At 39.4% G+C, this 16,553-nt stretch overlaps 1 protein-coding gene across 4 annotated transcripts in view; it reads left to right on the plus strand.

Annotated features, from left to right (window-relative positions):
* The first annotated feature begins 558 nt into the window (after positions 1-558).
* Positions 559-16,553, plus strand: part of STK26 (serine/threonine protein kinase 26) — a 52,049-nt gene continuing 36,054 nt past the window's right edge. For 3 of the 4 annotated variants that reach the window (XM_011958244.1, XM_011958245.1, XM_011958246.1), the window contains exons 1-2: positions 559-744; positions 846-996. In XM_011958244.1, coding sequence (XP_011813634.1) covers positions 955-996 — 42 coding nt within the window. In that variant the 5' untranslated portion in view covers positions 559-744; positions 846-954. The remainder of the gene's footprint in view (positions 745-845; positions 997-16,553) is intronic. The other variant, XM_011958247.1, reaches the window with a different exon arrangement.

The following is a 16,553-nucleotide window of genomic DNA, read 5'->3' on the forward strand; positions in this document are numbered from 1 at the left end:
CCCAGTTTGGCAGTTCTGCAAGTGATAGCCCAAGAGGTAGGGGGAACCTTAAGTTGAAGTCACCTGAAGCATGTCTGGGGTCAGGGAACTCGGAAAGCAAGAGTGTGGCCACGGATCTGCCAAGAGGCGCGGCTCCCAACTGAGGAGACCAGATGGCGGGAAAAAGCGGGGTTCCACCGACTCCGCGGCTATCTGTGATCCTAACCTTGGCCAGGCCGGGGAGCCAAGAAAGACTTCCAACACTCCCCAAGTTTCAACTCAAGTCGTCTCCGAGGCTGCATGTGCCCCAGCCTCGCACGCCTCCCTGCAACGTGGCCGCATCTGGGGCGCCCTCATATCCTCAGGGTTTCCCAAACTCTTCCATTCTCTTCCCAGGCCCAGCCGTGTTCCAGGTCTCCCGGTGCCCTGGTTCTCCTCTTCGCGTGCCGGGAGAGTCTCCAGCTTCTCAGACTGCAGCAACCCCAGCCAAACCCCTTCGTTGCCTGGAGCCTCGGCTCCCGCGACACCGCCCGACTGCGGGGCGGGGGCAGGGCCAACGGCGGAACCGCCCCCAACCGCCTCCCCGGCCAGGCGAGCAGGCGGGTGGCTGGGGCGCCTCCACCTCCTCTTCCTAAAGCGGCGAGGCGCAGAGGAGCGGCATCACTCGAGCCCAGGTCCCAGCCACCACCACTCACAGCGCTCGGCGTTCAGGAAGAGGAGCAGCAGCGGAGGCGGCTGCTTCAGCGGCGGGCGGGCGCCAGAAAGGTAGACTGAGTCCCGGGGAGCTGCGCCGCGAACAGCCCACCTCCTAGCCCCGGGCTACGCGCCGCCAGCCCAGTAACCCCACTTTGTGTGTGTCCTTCCAGGCCCCGATCGAAAAGCCTGGGAGGGCCGCCGAACTACCCCCGGAGGAGGAGCCAGTCCGAACCCAAGGCGCCACCGCCACAGAAGCGGAGCGAGGCAGCAGTTGCCTCCATGGCCCACTCACCGGTGGCTGTCCAAGTGCCTGGGATGCAGGTGAGGAAGCGCAGGCCGCCCCCGCCGCCCACGTGACTACTTGGGAGCCCGGTGCGCTCTCGGTGCTGGGCACCGGCGACAAGGGACGGCCCCAGGGCTCCCCTGAGGGCAGGGCCGGTCACTCTGGCCAGGTGACCTGGGAGTAGGGCTCGAGGTGTTTCCTGGTGTGTAGGCTAAGTAGTGCCCTTCGCTGGGAAGGCTAGGCGGGACTGGAGCGCGCAACTAGGTGGGGATTGAGGGCGGTTGGGGGTATAAAAATAGGCCAGAGCCACAGACACCTGCGCCTGCTGAGCTTGGCACGGTTGGGGATGGGGGGGCGGAACTTAACCTGGGAGAGATGGAAGTGCCTTGGAATTTGTGGGGTAAAACGCGAGTAGTCAGTGACCTACACCCCCCACCCCAAACACACACTCAAGTTGGGGCGGGGCAAGACCAGGGGTGGCGGCGGCGGCGGCGGCTTGAATTGGGCTCTTCCTGTGTGCGTAGGGTTAAGAGAGAGGTGACCTCTTTCTCCCTTTCGGTACTGCTGCTTAAGGGCAAAGTTGTAGCTTGCTCCCCGACCCAGCCCAGCCCATAGTGTGGCGTGAGAAATGCTGCTTCAGTTCAGAGTCGCTGAGGTGATGACTTCTCAGCCCCCTCTGTGCCTTTCCCACAAGAAATGTGGTTAAAGGAAGCTTTTTGTCTTGGACAAGGGACTACTGCATGGAACCCAACTTCTTACTCGAAGTCTACCCAGCCCAACCCCTTCCCATTATATTTTCATTTTATTAAAGGTAAGCTATGCCAGAAAACTTTTTATGCTGTTATGTTTTTAAATCGGTGCACTTTAGGCTATCTGCTAAATGTTATCCAAATCTACTAACTTTTTAAAGCATTCATGTTCTATTTTTTTCCTTTGCTAGATGGCCCAAACAACCCATTTATGAATAGTTTAGAGGCTAAAACCACTAAAGCCTCAGTCCCCCATGATCTAAAATGTGAAAACAAACTTTTTTCAAGTTCAAAAATAAAATGTTTAGTAGTAAATAGCTTATATTTCTAGTAGAAATCAAAGAGTTGTAGACTGGGGCCTCTATTTACTTGTTGATGCATGGAGTTCTTTTTTTGTTTGTTTTTCAGTGTTCTCATTTTATGAATGGCCACAAAAGTGATTTTTAAATTCTTTCCCAAAAAGTGATTATTTGTGCACCTAGAACTCCTGATGTGTCCTAAACACCAGACATTTCAGCTGCATTTAGGGCAAGTCTGGGTTGAGTCTCAGGAAGTTAGTGTATATTAAATAAAGAGAGAGAGAGAGAAAGGGAAATAGGAAATAGTAGGGCTTTAAAAAAAAAAAAAGATTAATCCACTCAAGCCTTGCAAAATGCCTCAAACTTTCTTCCTCTCAGGCGGCCTCCCTCCTCCTTCCCTCCCTCTTTTCCCCATGCACCCTGCCCCACACCCCATTCATTCAGTTCTGCCTTTGATTGTATCAAGGGAATTCATAGTTCGCAATACTAAGTACAGTTTTGCTGTTTGATCTGGGAAAAAGTGACATTTTCTCACTGTGCTCTTCTTTCCATTCTGTGGAGAGTAAAACGATGCACATGTGAAGTTTGTCTGTGAGGGTCTCCATGCTTCTGGCTCCATTGTGTGCGCGAGCCTGCGTGCGTGCGTCAGCAGTGAGTGCCTCGCGTTCATCAAGTTTGTGATTCTGGGGAACTCTGTGTGCTGAGGGGAAAATAGTTTCTGATCTTTATTTAATTTGTCTTGACCTTATTGAATTTATGTGGTTTAGGAACTGCTTGCTGTTCAGTATTTCTGATTGCTCCCTGCTTTGTTTAATTATCTGAGTTGCCTATCTCCTGAATTTTTAAATCTTAATTAATGTGGATTCGAATGTGAATCACATACTTTAAATTACAAATTCTGCCTTTCACTCTATGCCCTCTGAGTTGTGATGACTTTGTCCCACCTAATTTGATTAGGGCAAACATCTCAATGTTAGCAAAGAAGAGAGGAATCCTTTTTTTTTTTTTTTTTGGTCATTCTCTTCATCTTAATGAAATGGTAAATTCTTAACTTCTTATTTCCATTTTCTTTCTAATATAGTTCTTAAGCACTTTGTGCAGCACACAATTTTTTCCATAGTTGAAATTGTACAATACCTTAATAATAAATTTGATAGCATGCAGTGTGACTCTTGAACCTAGACTATTTTTATTATTGTTATGTAGCAAAATATTGCGGATGAGATGCAGAAATCTATTGTGAGCTTGTAAAATTATCCTAGAGTTTTATGAAAGCATCAGGAGCAACTTTTAGACCTTTAGAAAACTTGAGTTAGCCATGTGTTCTTGAAATTACTGTATAGTGTTTCCACAAATCAGGGTGAGGTGGCCGACCAGCCTATAACTTTTTAACAGTTTATTTTAGAGAATTATGTAGATTGATGGGAAAAATGATTTTTCCAGAAATAAAGACAAAATTGCTTTCTCCACAATTTTTTCTCCCTCTGAGGAGAGATGTGAAGTAGAAGCCCAGCTACCTGTTCTATCACTTAAGACTTCCAGCATTCCTGACTTTCAAACAAAGAAATTGCTGTTGCCACTAGTTTAAAATAGAAAAGAAACTTGGAGTGAAGAAAGAAAACCCAGGATTTGGTCCAGTTCAAACTCCTCCTTATGAATTAGTTACTCAAACTCATGTTGTTGATATTTCTTAATATTGTAGTAATGAACATTTTTGCCATATTACACCAAATGTTGAGGGTATGAAGTTTTTTGTACTTAATTTGTGCTTACTTCTTTAGTGTGTAACTAGAGGAATTTTCCATAGCAGTAGCTGAACTCTTCAAACTATTTAAAGTACACCTTAAAAAAAAAAACCCAATAAACCTATCTGTTTCCACTCAAATATTTACTCTTTAATGATTCAAAGCCTGTTTTCTTTGAAGTTTTCAGTTATAAATCATACTTAAGTTTAAGATATTTCCCCTTAGAACCTACAATAGTATTTTTGAGGACAAATTTTCATTTAGAATATTGTTAATTGTTAAATCTTTCGTAAGATGTAGGTGGGAGAATAAAGTTAAATGTTGAGTTAGAGTACTAAATGTTGTGCTTTATCCTGTGCCTCTTGTTAAAGAACTTTTAAAGCTTCTGCTAAAGAACTTTAAAATTAGCCTTCATGTATCTTTAAATATGACCCAGGTGGTACAGTTTAAATCCAGTTGTCATTTGAGATGAGAAGTAGAAATGAAAGTTTAACGATTAATGAACACTTTATTGAAGACTTTTATCTAAGTGGTGGGAAACATTGCCCAATGTTGGTGAACATAATCACTGGGTTCTGGGAAGCATACTGATATATATTACGTGTTCTGCCCTTAAAGATCTTAAAATCTTGTTGAGTTGTTCAAACTAGCACATGAAATATCAAATAATGCAAAATCTGTGAACTCACTGTAAGTATAATAGAAGTGTCAGACTGGAAGCATTGAAGGCTTCCAAAAAGTAAGCTGACCCCAAAGTCTTGTTAGGATACACAGTGGGCAGGGCATTTCCAAGCAAGGAAAAATCCCCAGCAGAGGTAGACAGACTAGGATTTTTCGACTTGATAACGGTACTCACACAACCATTCTGTTTTTCGCTTTCTATACAGTATTCAGTAAATAACATGAGATAATCAACACTTTGTTATAAATAAGCTTTGCGTTAGATGATTTTGCTTAATCTTAGGCTACTGTAAATGTTGTGGACACGTTTAAGGTAGGCTAAGCTATGATGTTCGGTAGATTAGGTGTACTGTATTAAATGCCTTTTCACCTTACAATATTTTCAACTTATGATAGGTTTATTGGGACATAACCACATTTTAAGTCAAGGAGCAGATGTATACAATACAGATAAGGAAGGGTGCACTGCATGTGTGAGCGTGTGCACACACACATATACACACACAATCTTTGAGAACAGGATAAAGTCATTTGGGCTGTCATAGAGAATTCCTCTAGAAAAATGATGCACTATAATATCAGAAAACTGGATTGAGTACAGATCATGATTGTCCTTAAATGCCAGGGAAGGATTTTGGCCTTTGAACTGGCCATTAAACATTTCTGAGTAAGGGAGACTCAATGTACCAAGTTATGTATCCGAAGGGAAATCTCAAAATTGGATGAATGAATCAACTGGAGGATTGAGAGATGTAAGGGAATTTGATCCACAGAGGCTATTTCTTCTTTTTTAACTTTTTTTTTTTTGAGACAGGGTTTCACTCTGTCACCCAGACTGTAGTGCAGTGGCACGATCACAGCTGACTGCAGCTGCCACCTCCTGGATTCAAGCAATCCTCCCATCTCAGCCTCCAGAGTACCTAGAACTACAGGTGCATGCCACCATGCCCGGCTAATTTTTATGTGTTTTTTTTGTGGAGACAATGTTTAGCGGTTGTCCAGGCTAGTCTCCAACTCCTGAACTCAAGCAATCCATCCACATTGGCCTCCCAAAGTGCTAGGATTACAGGCATGAGCTAATGCGCCTGGCTACAGAGGCTATTTCCATGGGTCAATCATAGTTATACAGATGCAATGGGCCTTCCATGGACAGATTCCCTTCCATATGTTTAGTACTGTGAAGAAAAATTAATTACCAGGCTTAATAATTAGCTAGTTTCAGAAGGAAAAGTTAAAGACTTTGTGGTGTTGAATATGAGGGAACTGGGAGACTTATGATACATCTGAAAGAAATTGGAATGTAATGGAGAAGAGCCAGATCTGCTAGGAAGTTAAGGATTTCTGTTCTAGACTTGTGAATTTTGTGGTAACAATAGGATGACAAAGTACATATGTCCAATAAGTAGTTGAAGATGTAGAATTGAAGCTTTAGTCATTCATCAGATATTTACTGAGCATCTACTCTATGCTGGGCACTTCACTTGAAAATGAAGGACTAGAGACATCAAGGAAGGAGAGGTTCATAATGCCAGAAAGAATATGTGGAAGTGAGGGCCCTCATGAGACAGGATACATAGGTTGTAAGAAAAGGAAGGATGGCTTTAAGATGTATGAAAAGATGAGAAAATGTGTCAAGTTAGAGAGAGAGTTAACTGGGGTGGGGTGCAGGGATTCTTTATTTAACAGTCATCAGGAAACCTACATTGGAGAAAGAATTCAGGTTGGTACCAGAGTCCAGTATGTGTAGTTCATACCTCCCTTACACCTCCCTAAAGGGATAATCAGATTCGCAATTTGAGGTTGAAAGCATTGCTTTGCATTGGTGAACCCAAATTATTGTCCTTGTTGTTGAGTAGTTAATGCAGAGGTATTGAATATGCTAATGATAATGGCAGAAGACCAGCTGGAACAAAATAATCAAAGACTGTTAGCTGAGAGAAGCAGGGGGGCTGAGGGGGGGATAGTTAGAACTTTTAACACTAGGGGAGTAGGGACTGTAGGGAGAATAAACAGAAATTGGGTATGATAGGACATGTGCCTTCAACAGTAATCAGAGTTTAGAAATGGCACTTGAGTACAAAGGTCCATCATCATGTACTTCCCTTGCTTGAGTCCCAGAAAATGAGAGAATATAATTTAGCTGGTACTTAGGAACCATTGAACATTGTGATGCTGTATTTTTTATTCTGCTTTTCATTTATTCAGTGACCTTGAGCAAATCATCTACAAAATGGGGAATAATAAAAGCTGCATTTCCTTTGCTTCAATGAGAGGTTATTAGGATGAATTAACTATCATCTGCGGAGCTGGAGCTCCTTTGTAAAAGGTGTTATGATGTATGGGGGCAGTTCATCCTGCAAAACAATGCTTGGCTAATCACATGAAAACACTGTCATTATCTCCTCTCTCTCCTGCTTGATAACCCACACTTTTTTTTTGAAACCCAATCACCACCCCACACCACCCCAGTGAGACCCAAAGCTCTCTGCTCAGTTTTCTATACTTTTTGTTGTATGGCTCATCTCTGTAGATCTACACTTAGTTCCCACTACTTCCCAGCAAGAAATCCCTTTAATTCTACCATGCCAGTTACAGTTCAATAATCAATGATTGGCCAAATTCTACCTGATTTTCAAGGTCCTCCATCTTACTTTCTTCGTGAACTCTCTCTGAATGTCCCAGGCTATAGAAATCTCTTCTGTTTCCAAGCACCTATTCTGTCTATTGTCAGTAGTAGATACTCTTGTCCTTAATGTATATACTGCCTTAGATTTTCTCTAATTATATATGTTATACTTGTCTCCCAAATGAGGTTGTACATTTCTTGAAATCAGGGACCATGGATTTCACTTTTCTTTGTACCATTAGGTATGAATTATATGTAAAAGTATTGGTTAATCACTATACTATAGAGTGGATGTGTCTCATTGTTTAAAATTCTGTTTCTTTAAAAATATTGTACAATGCTTGAACTTTGTACACCTTAAAGACTAATTTATGTGTGTACAGTGTAGATTTTCTGTGCTTATTTAAATGATTTTCATGTATTATGTGTAATATGTCTAGCAAAACATTCTTGTAACTAATCATCTGTTCACACACACTGAAGCTCTCATTCTCTTGCCTTCCACAGACTTTGAGAGAAAAATGAGCTTCATTGCTTTCTTAGTAACCATGGCTGATTCAGACAAATTTGTGTCTCCCCTCATCTCTCCTCCTTTTCTCCTTCCTTCTACGTGTACTTTCCCATGGCTCTTCAAGGTCCTCTCACTGGTGATTTGTACCTATCTACCTCTTGTTTCTTCCCTCTGTCCTCCCACTCCCCAAAAGACAAACATAAATAAAAAACTGTTTTACTTTCCTGTCTGAACTGTCACATTAGAAAGAATCTGATAATTTCACTCATACTAAGATGTTTTTGATTAATGGCTCAGTGCTTTACTTCTCCATGGATATTCACATTTTACAGGGAATTATACCTTAAGAAATGGAAATCTAATAGTAGAATTTCAGACATCTTGATAGCAGTTTTGACTGAGTTCTGTGTTCTGAAAGAGTGGTGGTTTTACTGGTTTTATTTGTTGCTAGAAAAATGGTGTTAGGCGAACAAAAAATAACAGTATTATTAGCTATAGTACAACAAACTCCTTTTCATTTCTCGTAATTAAGACTCAAAGAATTTCCACTACAGGTACATGTAAAACAGTGTCTCTGAAGGAATGGCAGAATGTAACTCACTTTTTAAAAAAATCAATTAAATACACAGAACTAAAATGTTGACCCCTTCTTTTTTTTCCTTTTATTTTAGTTGACATGTAATAATTATACATATCTATGGGATACAGAGTAATATGTTTTTTTGTGAGACAGGGTGTCACTCTGTCGCTCAGGCTGGAGTGCAGTAGCACAATCACATCCTCACTGCAGCCTCAACCTCCCAGGCTCAGGTGATCCTCCCACCTCATCCTCCTAAGTAGCTGGGACTATGGGCAGTCGCCACTGTGCCTGGCTAATTTTTATATTTTTTGTAAATATGGGGTTTCACCATGTTGCCTAGGCTGGTCTTGAACTCCTGAGCCCAAGCGATGCACCATGCTTGGCCTCCCAAAGTGCTGGAGTACAGGCGTGAGCCATCGTGCCCTACCAAGAGTAATATTTCAATACACGTATATGATGTGTAATGATCAGATCAGGGCAAATTAGCATATCTATCACCTCAAACATTTATCATTTTTTTATGGTGTGAACATTCCAAATCCTCCCTTCTAGCTTTCTGAAAATATACAATAAATTATGGTTAACCATATTCACCCTACAGTACTGCAGAATAGAATTTACTCCTATCTAGCTGTAATTTTGTGTCAGTTCACCAATCTGTCCACATCTTCCCCTCCTGCTTCCCTTCTCAGCCTCTAATACAATTCTACTATCTATTTTCTCATATGAGTGAGAACATGCAGTGTTTGTCTTTCTGTGCCTGGCTTAACATAATGTCCTCCAGTTCTGTCCATCTTGCTGTGAATAACAGGATCTCATCCTCTTTTTACAGCTGAATAGTACTCTCTTGTGTATACATACCACATTTTCTTTATCCGTTCTTAACCCTATCTTCTGTGCATTTCTCACTTGGTCATCCGCCATTTTAGACTAAAGTGTTAGATGGCAGGAACCACATCTTTGAATTAATGTTTGTAGAAATCAAATATTTATTGAAGATATTAACTAATTTCTCTTAATACTCCTATAACATAGAGTGATTCTGTAGGAAAATGCCTTCAAATTTAGATTTAAACATAAAACTAAGGACACATTGACAGCCAACTCTACCCATGATCCTCTTTGTTGTCCCTCCCTAAAACCACATATGATTTAGGAAAATCACCTCTGTGAACATTCAGAGAAACCAGAAGACCTATATATGGAACGTATACCGTCCTCCATTCCTGCCTGCCTCTCCCCACCACCCCTCACTAGCGTATACCTTGCTGGGGATAGAGCTACGGGATGCACCTAAAAACTCCCCCTCAGGCTTTTCTGAACTTGTTCCAGCCTTCCCCTGACAGCAGCCTGCTGGCCTTTCTTTTCCTCCACTTTTCATAGCATCGTGGATGACAATGATCTGTGTCTCAAAATATCAGATTAACCACTGATATGTCTTATTTAGCTTTGTATAGTTTGGCAAAATTAGAACAAAACTGTGGTTCATACTTCCTGGGCCCCAGAGTAAACAAAATTGTAGATCGCTTAGATGAAACAGTTGAAAATAGTCTAACTATCTTTTTTATATGTTCACTTTCTCTTTTTTTGGTCAAGCATCTTAAAAAATGTGCCATTGAGGAAATCGAAGCCATTGTGTTTTTGCATTTTTCTCATGAAAAATGTTTACAGAAAAAGTTTTCAGCCTTTCTTTGTGATGCTTGTAACAGAGATTATTTATTGTCAACAGTGTTTTAAATTTTTCCCTCTCCTTCTATTACCTCTTAAAGAAAAAGTGGGGAAAAGAAATCTATACAAGTAAAACCCTATTAACTTAAAATACAAAGGACTGAATTGCGTTGAGTTCAAATTAACCATCAATGGGTTTTTTTTCAATTTGTTTATCATGGAACAATAGGGTGTCTAGTCAAAGAATTAACAGTTGCTTTGAATTATAGAAAAAGCTTCCCAGTATCAACTTAATGAAGTTTTACTGAATTTGAAATCCATACTACACTAGATGTATCAGGAAATTTCTAAGCATGTTAGTGAATTACTCTACCAGGTTTCAATCATGCCTGGTAACACGATCCTAAGAGTGAATTTTTGGCAGGTAGAAGAAATAATTCAAGAACATCTAGAAGCATCCAGATTTTTCTTTGAAAATGCATTTTTGAGTTGCTCTGTTAGTCCCTTTTTAACCCTTCTTCCCACCCTCAGCTTTCCACTAAACCATTGGCTTTGGGACGTATCACTTTACAGTATGTTATATTAAGCTAAGTTTGACTGCTTGATGCACTATAGTATGAATAACAGAGCAGTGGGTGGTAGGGGAGGGATGGACAATATAGATAATCAGGTGGAGCATAAGCTGTTATTAATGCAAGACAATTTAGGGGAGCTGAGCCAGTAGAAACCATAAAGTCAGAATTTCTTCCCAAAGCCTCTGGCTCATCATTATCGCTGCCCACTAGAGCTGGGAAAGTTTCTAAACTCCCTGGTCTCAATTTCCTGCTGCCTTCCTTAACTTTAAGCAGTAGCACAAAAGAAGCCAATCAGCAAAGTACGCACACATGCTACTAAAGTATGGTGACAGAAAATAGAACTTTGACCTGTTGTGGTTAAAGAGACTAAAGTCAACGTATCTGACAGCCTCAGGGAAACACGCATATTTCAAATGTATGCTTTTTAAGTGCTACTGGCCCCATGGGAAGAACACTTGGCAAACTCATTAATTAGGATCCTGTTTGAGTCTCTAGTTTTAGTTCAAATCTTTTGTTTGAACTTAGCGGTGAGCTTTCTTATGTGCTTGTCAGTAAATGGTAATATATTGGACTTTACCAGCTTGGACAGTGGTGACCCAGGTTTTATGTTTTTACACACAGAATCTCCGAGGTTTGATTTAAGCCAGAAAATTATTAGCAGCAAAGTTTGGAAGGCCTACTTTGGGTAGGAGAGAGTGCTTGCTGCCTATCTTTGAAATACAAAAAGTATTAGAGAGTCCTTGAGCTCAAGAAGTTTATACTCTAACCAGAGTGACTAGACACCTACACATTTAGAAATCTAACAATGCAGAACAGTAGTAATGAATCCCAAATAAGATAGAATCTGATGTAGAAACATCCATCCCAAGGAAGCCTGGAGTAAGAAAGGAAACTTATCAATTACAGAATACCTTTCTGCTAGGCATTCACGTTTTGCTACTCCACTACATCGCTTCTCGGCAGGATGGCCTTCAACAGACCTTTAAAAGAGAGTAGGAGGCTAGCAGGGGAAAAGGCCCAAGGGGACACACACAGGCTCCTTGTATAAGAGAGATGTGAGGTAGGTACCTGTTGGTATGAATTGTGTTAGGGCTACACTGTGAAAGGCCTTGAATGCCAGATTGATACATTTATTCTTTACTCAGTCCATAACAAGGAGTTTTGGGTTTTTATTTTTTTATTTTTTAGCAATATAGTGAAATGATGGAATAACGTTGTTTGTTTTGGAAGATTGCATTAGGCTGTTGGAAACCTAACAGACTAGGTTGGAGATAAGGGAAGGCTTAATTGATAAGGGTTTAATCTAGGGCAGTGATGGTTAAACTGGAGCATGTATGGGAAGCACTTGGAAGGCTTGCGAAAACACAGACTACTATACCCTAGCCCCAGAGTTTCTGATGGACTAGATCTGAGGTGAAGCCTGTGAATTTGCATTTCTCATGAGTTCTCAGCTGCTCTGCCAATTTGGGGAGCACTTTGAGCACCACTCAAGGATGACTTTAACAGACATTGGCGACCCCTTAAATATGAGAAGGGAGGAAACATGATGAGAGAGTAGAGTCAGAGATAAGGCTGAGTTTGGAAGAAAATTGGTACAGTTTTGGGAATGTTGAATTTGAAGTGCTGGTCACACATCCAAGCAGAGGCAATCAGTAACACGTTTGTTGAAGAGAGGAGATGGAGATTGGTGAATCTTATGTGAAGATAGTAGATGAAATTGTGAGAGATGAAAACAACAAGATTTCCAGTTATCTTTCCAAGAAGCTGAACTCAACTTTGTGTTAAATTCTACAACTTCCAAGATCTCATGGTCACCCATGACTTCTGTTTTCCTTAATCTAGGCAGGTTCGTGACTTAGCAAACACCCATCCTCATCATTATATAGTTACCATTGGCCCATGTGTGCTGTTAAGTAACCTACTTCAGTTTTTATTGATTGATTTAATTTTATTATTGTTATATAATTTTATTATAATAAATTTTACAATATTCATTTTATTGTTTATTTTGTTATATTTATTTTTATTGTTTTGGTCTGGATAAGCCCCTTAGATGACAAATTCTTACAAATAGAACCTTTCTGTGGAATTATGTTACCATGCTCAGTATGGTTAGGTATTTACTGTAGTAAACAGCTCATTAATGCTTTTATCTTCAAATGCAGACCCTTATTAAGAACATGAAATCTGTTTATGCTTATAGTTGCTAAAATGCAACTTGGTTAAAGTAATATAAATGGCAGTATCTTAAATTCCAGTAAGTAGCAATATTTCCCCCACAGGTAGACATTTTTAGACCTATTATTATGTCCCCCCTCAAAACAAAAACCAAAAAAAAAAAAAAACAACAACAAAAAAAACCAGACTTGGTAGCTCTGGCTGCGCATATATATATATGTGCACACACACACACACACATTCACAATCCTGACATTTCAAAGCCGATTTGTATTTATATATGTAAATTCCTGGAAGGGAGAGGAAGTCACTCTGAATCATTAAAGAGATATCAAACCACTTCCTAAATGGCCTTTCTGCTCTCTGAAATATTCTCGATACCTGTCAGATTCATATATTATCGTTTGCCAACAGGTACCCATAGGAAAACTCTGAGTTTAGTTCAAACAAAGGATTAGAACTGAAAATAAGAGAAGCAAGTAGGGCAACACCAAACAATGTGAGCAAACTTGATTTACCCACCTCATTCACCAACTTTGGACCTAAATCACTTTTCAATTTCTGAAGTGAACACACAACCAACAAAAACGAATCCATCCTTCAGAATCAAAGATTTGCCACTAATGAGGATGTGCAAAAGCATGTGAAGAAATATTCTCTTAAAAAAGTTTGGCTGGGCTCTGTGGCTCATGCCTGTAATCCCAGTACTTTGGGAGGCCAAGGTGAATGGATCACTTGAGGTCAGGAGCTTGAGACCAGTCTGGCCAACATGGTGAAACCCTGCCTCTACTCAAAATACAAAAATTAGCTGGGTGTGGTGGCACATGCCTATAATCCCAGCTACTCATGAGGCTGAGGGAGGAGAATCACTTGAACCTGGGTGGAGGAGGTTGCTGTGAGCTGAGATCACACCACTGCACTCAAGTCTGGGCTACAGGGTGAGATGCTATCTCAAAATAATAATAATAATTTAAGCTGTATTTAATTATCACTAGAATCCCTAAGTGACTTGCTTCCTCTTCGGGGAGTTATATTTATTTGGATGTAAAAATGCTGATATGATTACCTTATACCTCACACTTTATTGTGAAGATTTGTTGGGGAAAATGATAGATAAGTGGATAGATGAATGAATGTATATATGCACTCTCAATGTGTATTGCACATGAAGTATATTTTACATTTGAAAATACTTTTAATCTATTTTTAAAAAATAAGGCTCAATATTTGCCTACAGAGTTTTTAATAAACTATACTAATAGTAGATACAACTATGTTTTAAAAGTAGAAAAATTCATTGTCAAAATAAAAATGAATAACAGGATGGTCACTAAGTTCAAGGAGCAGAAAAATATCATTTGAAAATGTCATTTAAGAAGGTCTGCAAATTAAAGAAAATCAATGTAATTTATGTAAAATTATGTATTCAGTAAAAATTGTGGTGTTCATGGACTTGCTAAATATTTTTGTTATATGAAAATATATGGAAAATACATAGAATTCTTTACCTCATTTAAAGCCTCATTTACTGGAAGGTAAAAACATGTGAGTATGTACCTATGTCTAAATACATAATAGCATTGTCAGTATTTTACACATGACGCACTTTTATTGTAGCACATGTTGCATGTTTGTCGTGGCTAGTTCTTTCTACCTTTAATATTTAAACTCTTAGTATTCCTGAAGAAATTGAACTCACAGCAGTCTATAATATACAGAGTACAGATCATGGGAAATGGCTTTTAATGAAATTCAATACCAATGTTAAGCAGTTTTAGTGAATTAGGATTGAATTGAACATTATCTAGGATTATATTTATCAAGATTTTCAATTCTTTGCTTAATTTTTCCTGTAGAATAGTTTTACAGAGAATCATTGCATTAAAGGAACTGTTTTGATATGTATTTGTTTACCTGTTAGTAAAATCAGAGATATGTGGACAGTAAACGAATGACTTCTGCTTCACAGAAACTTGTCATCGTTGTCTAAGCTCTTATTTTGAAGCTCAAATTGTTATAAGTACTTAACACTATAGATTCTAAGGGATAGAGAATGGAAGGGACTAGGCATTGAATTCTGTTTCTGTGACAAACAAAATCTTGTACCCGGAGAGCTGCTTTTTTTTTTTTTTTTTTAACTATTTATCTCTTCGTGAAAAATGGTGACTGTCACTGAAAGATCTTTTTTACTCTGTCGCAGGCTTCTCAAAGGGCACATAAAATGAAAACGTGGGATTCAGCTAGTTAAATAGTGAATCAGTTTCGAGGTTTTAGCATAGGTGACACCTCCGTGGTCGTCTTTTTGGACTGTGATTTCTGGTAATAGCAAGTGAAAAAAAACGATTACCGCTGTCGCTATGGATCTTCTATCTTCTGAGGTTCAGACCTCGTTTTTGGAGGCCATGGTGTAAACCCTGCTTAGGGAAGGTAGAATTTCATAATAACAGAGGATTACTGCTGCCTCGTGAGCAAACAGAAAGTGTAGGTGAGGGAAAAGGTGTTGGACTCTGGAAGAACAGAAAAACAGTATTTCCAAGGAAGGGGAAAAGTAATCCTTTGCTTTAAAGATTAAGAATTCTTTCTGTATTTTTTTAGAATGGGAAATTTCTGTACTTTCTGCAGAGAGGAGAAAAAGCTAACAGAAAAGGAAATTGGGGAGGTAATAGTAATTTGTTTTTTCTTGTTGTGTGTGACTTTTGTGATAAAAGTGATATTTGCATAATTAATTTGTTATGGCAAGAAAATGTCTAAAGAGCCTTTTTGGTTGGTAGAAAGCTTGTGCAAGATCAGGGAAAAGATCTAACGTAATGAGAATGGTGATTACAGTTGCTTTTCTATTTAAGATGTGCAATTTTGGTAGCATGTGTATTAGACCAATAAATTGTTTCTAGACACTTGGAGTCATTTTGGGTGGCCTTTTTTTCCCCTTGGTAGCCAAAATGAATACTTTTCATTAATAAGGAAAGATGCCAGAATATCTCTCACTTGATTTTACTTGGCTAATTTGAACTGCTATTTTGTGGGGAGCCGGGGGGCTAAAGAGGAGACTCATTTTAAAATTACTGTACTTAATATCATTGTTATTTTTCCAGTAAGTTCTGGCATTAAACGTCTCCCTTGGGGAATGATTAAAACAGTTCTGTGGAGCATTTCAAGGCTGAGTAGCATCTCATATATACTCTAAAATAAGTTTGCCTAATGACTTTTTAGCACCACTTGATTTATGTTTTGGCTAAGAGTTCTAAATCGTAGTAGTCCAGTTACTTTTTTCTAGGAATATTTGCAGATACTATATACTGTATTGTTTACATTATTGACTTTTAACTTTACAGTAGTTTAAAAGGTATAAATGTCTTTATGCTTAAAACAAACAAGCGAACAAAAAAACACTGTTTTCTCTATCCTATTCCAGGATAGAGACAGTTCTCTCCCTTTGTCCACCTACATGCCTGGATTCTGGGTCAATCTGTGTAACTAGAAGTATTTTAATTTGATTACTCTGGGGTGTATTTTTGATGGTAGTGCATCATGAAATTACAGTATAGGTGTGATCTTGGTTGAAAGATAAAGCACATTTTAGATATTTTTTAAAAAATTTCTTTACCTGAAAAGATTATCTGTTAATTGTGAAAGAATACTTTTTATTTAATATGGCCAAGTGGCACCAGAGCTTGATACTTTATTTTTTTTTTTTTCCTGATAGGACACTAAATCATTTCCTCCTAACTACTAGAATGAATGAAGAATGTAGTGTATGCTGTTCCACTATACTGTGAAATTGCCTGTATGCCTCTCTGCAAATGTAAAGTAAAGGGATTACATAGGTAATCCTTAAGCTCTAAAACTGAGTTTTGGAGATTCTACTCAGGAGTTGGGACTAGGTTATTATTTGTAAAAGACAGGGTACACACAACATTTTATATATTGAAGGGATCAGGTACTCATTCCAGGCAAATTTTGAATTTGATGTAAATAATTTTTAA

The sequence above is a fragment of the Colobus angolensis genome, unplaced genomic scaffold (genome assembly GCF_000951035.1).
Source record: "Colobus angolensis palliatus isolate OR3802 unplaced genomic scaffold, Cang.pa_1.0 Scaffold463, whole genome shotgun sequence".
Lineage (NCBI taxonomy): Eukaryota > Metazoa > Chordata > Mammalia > Primates > Cercopithecidae > Colobus > Colobus angolensis.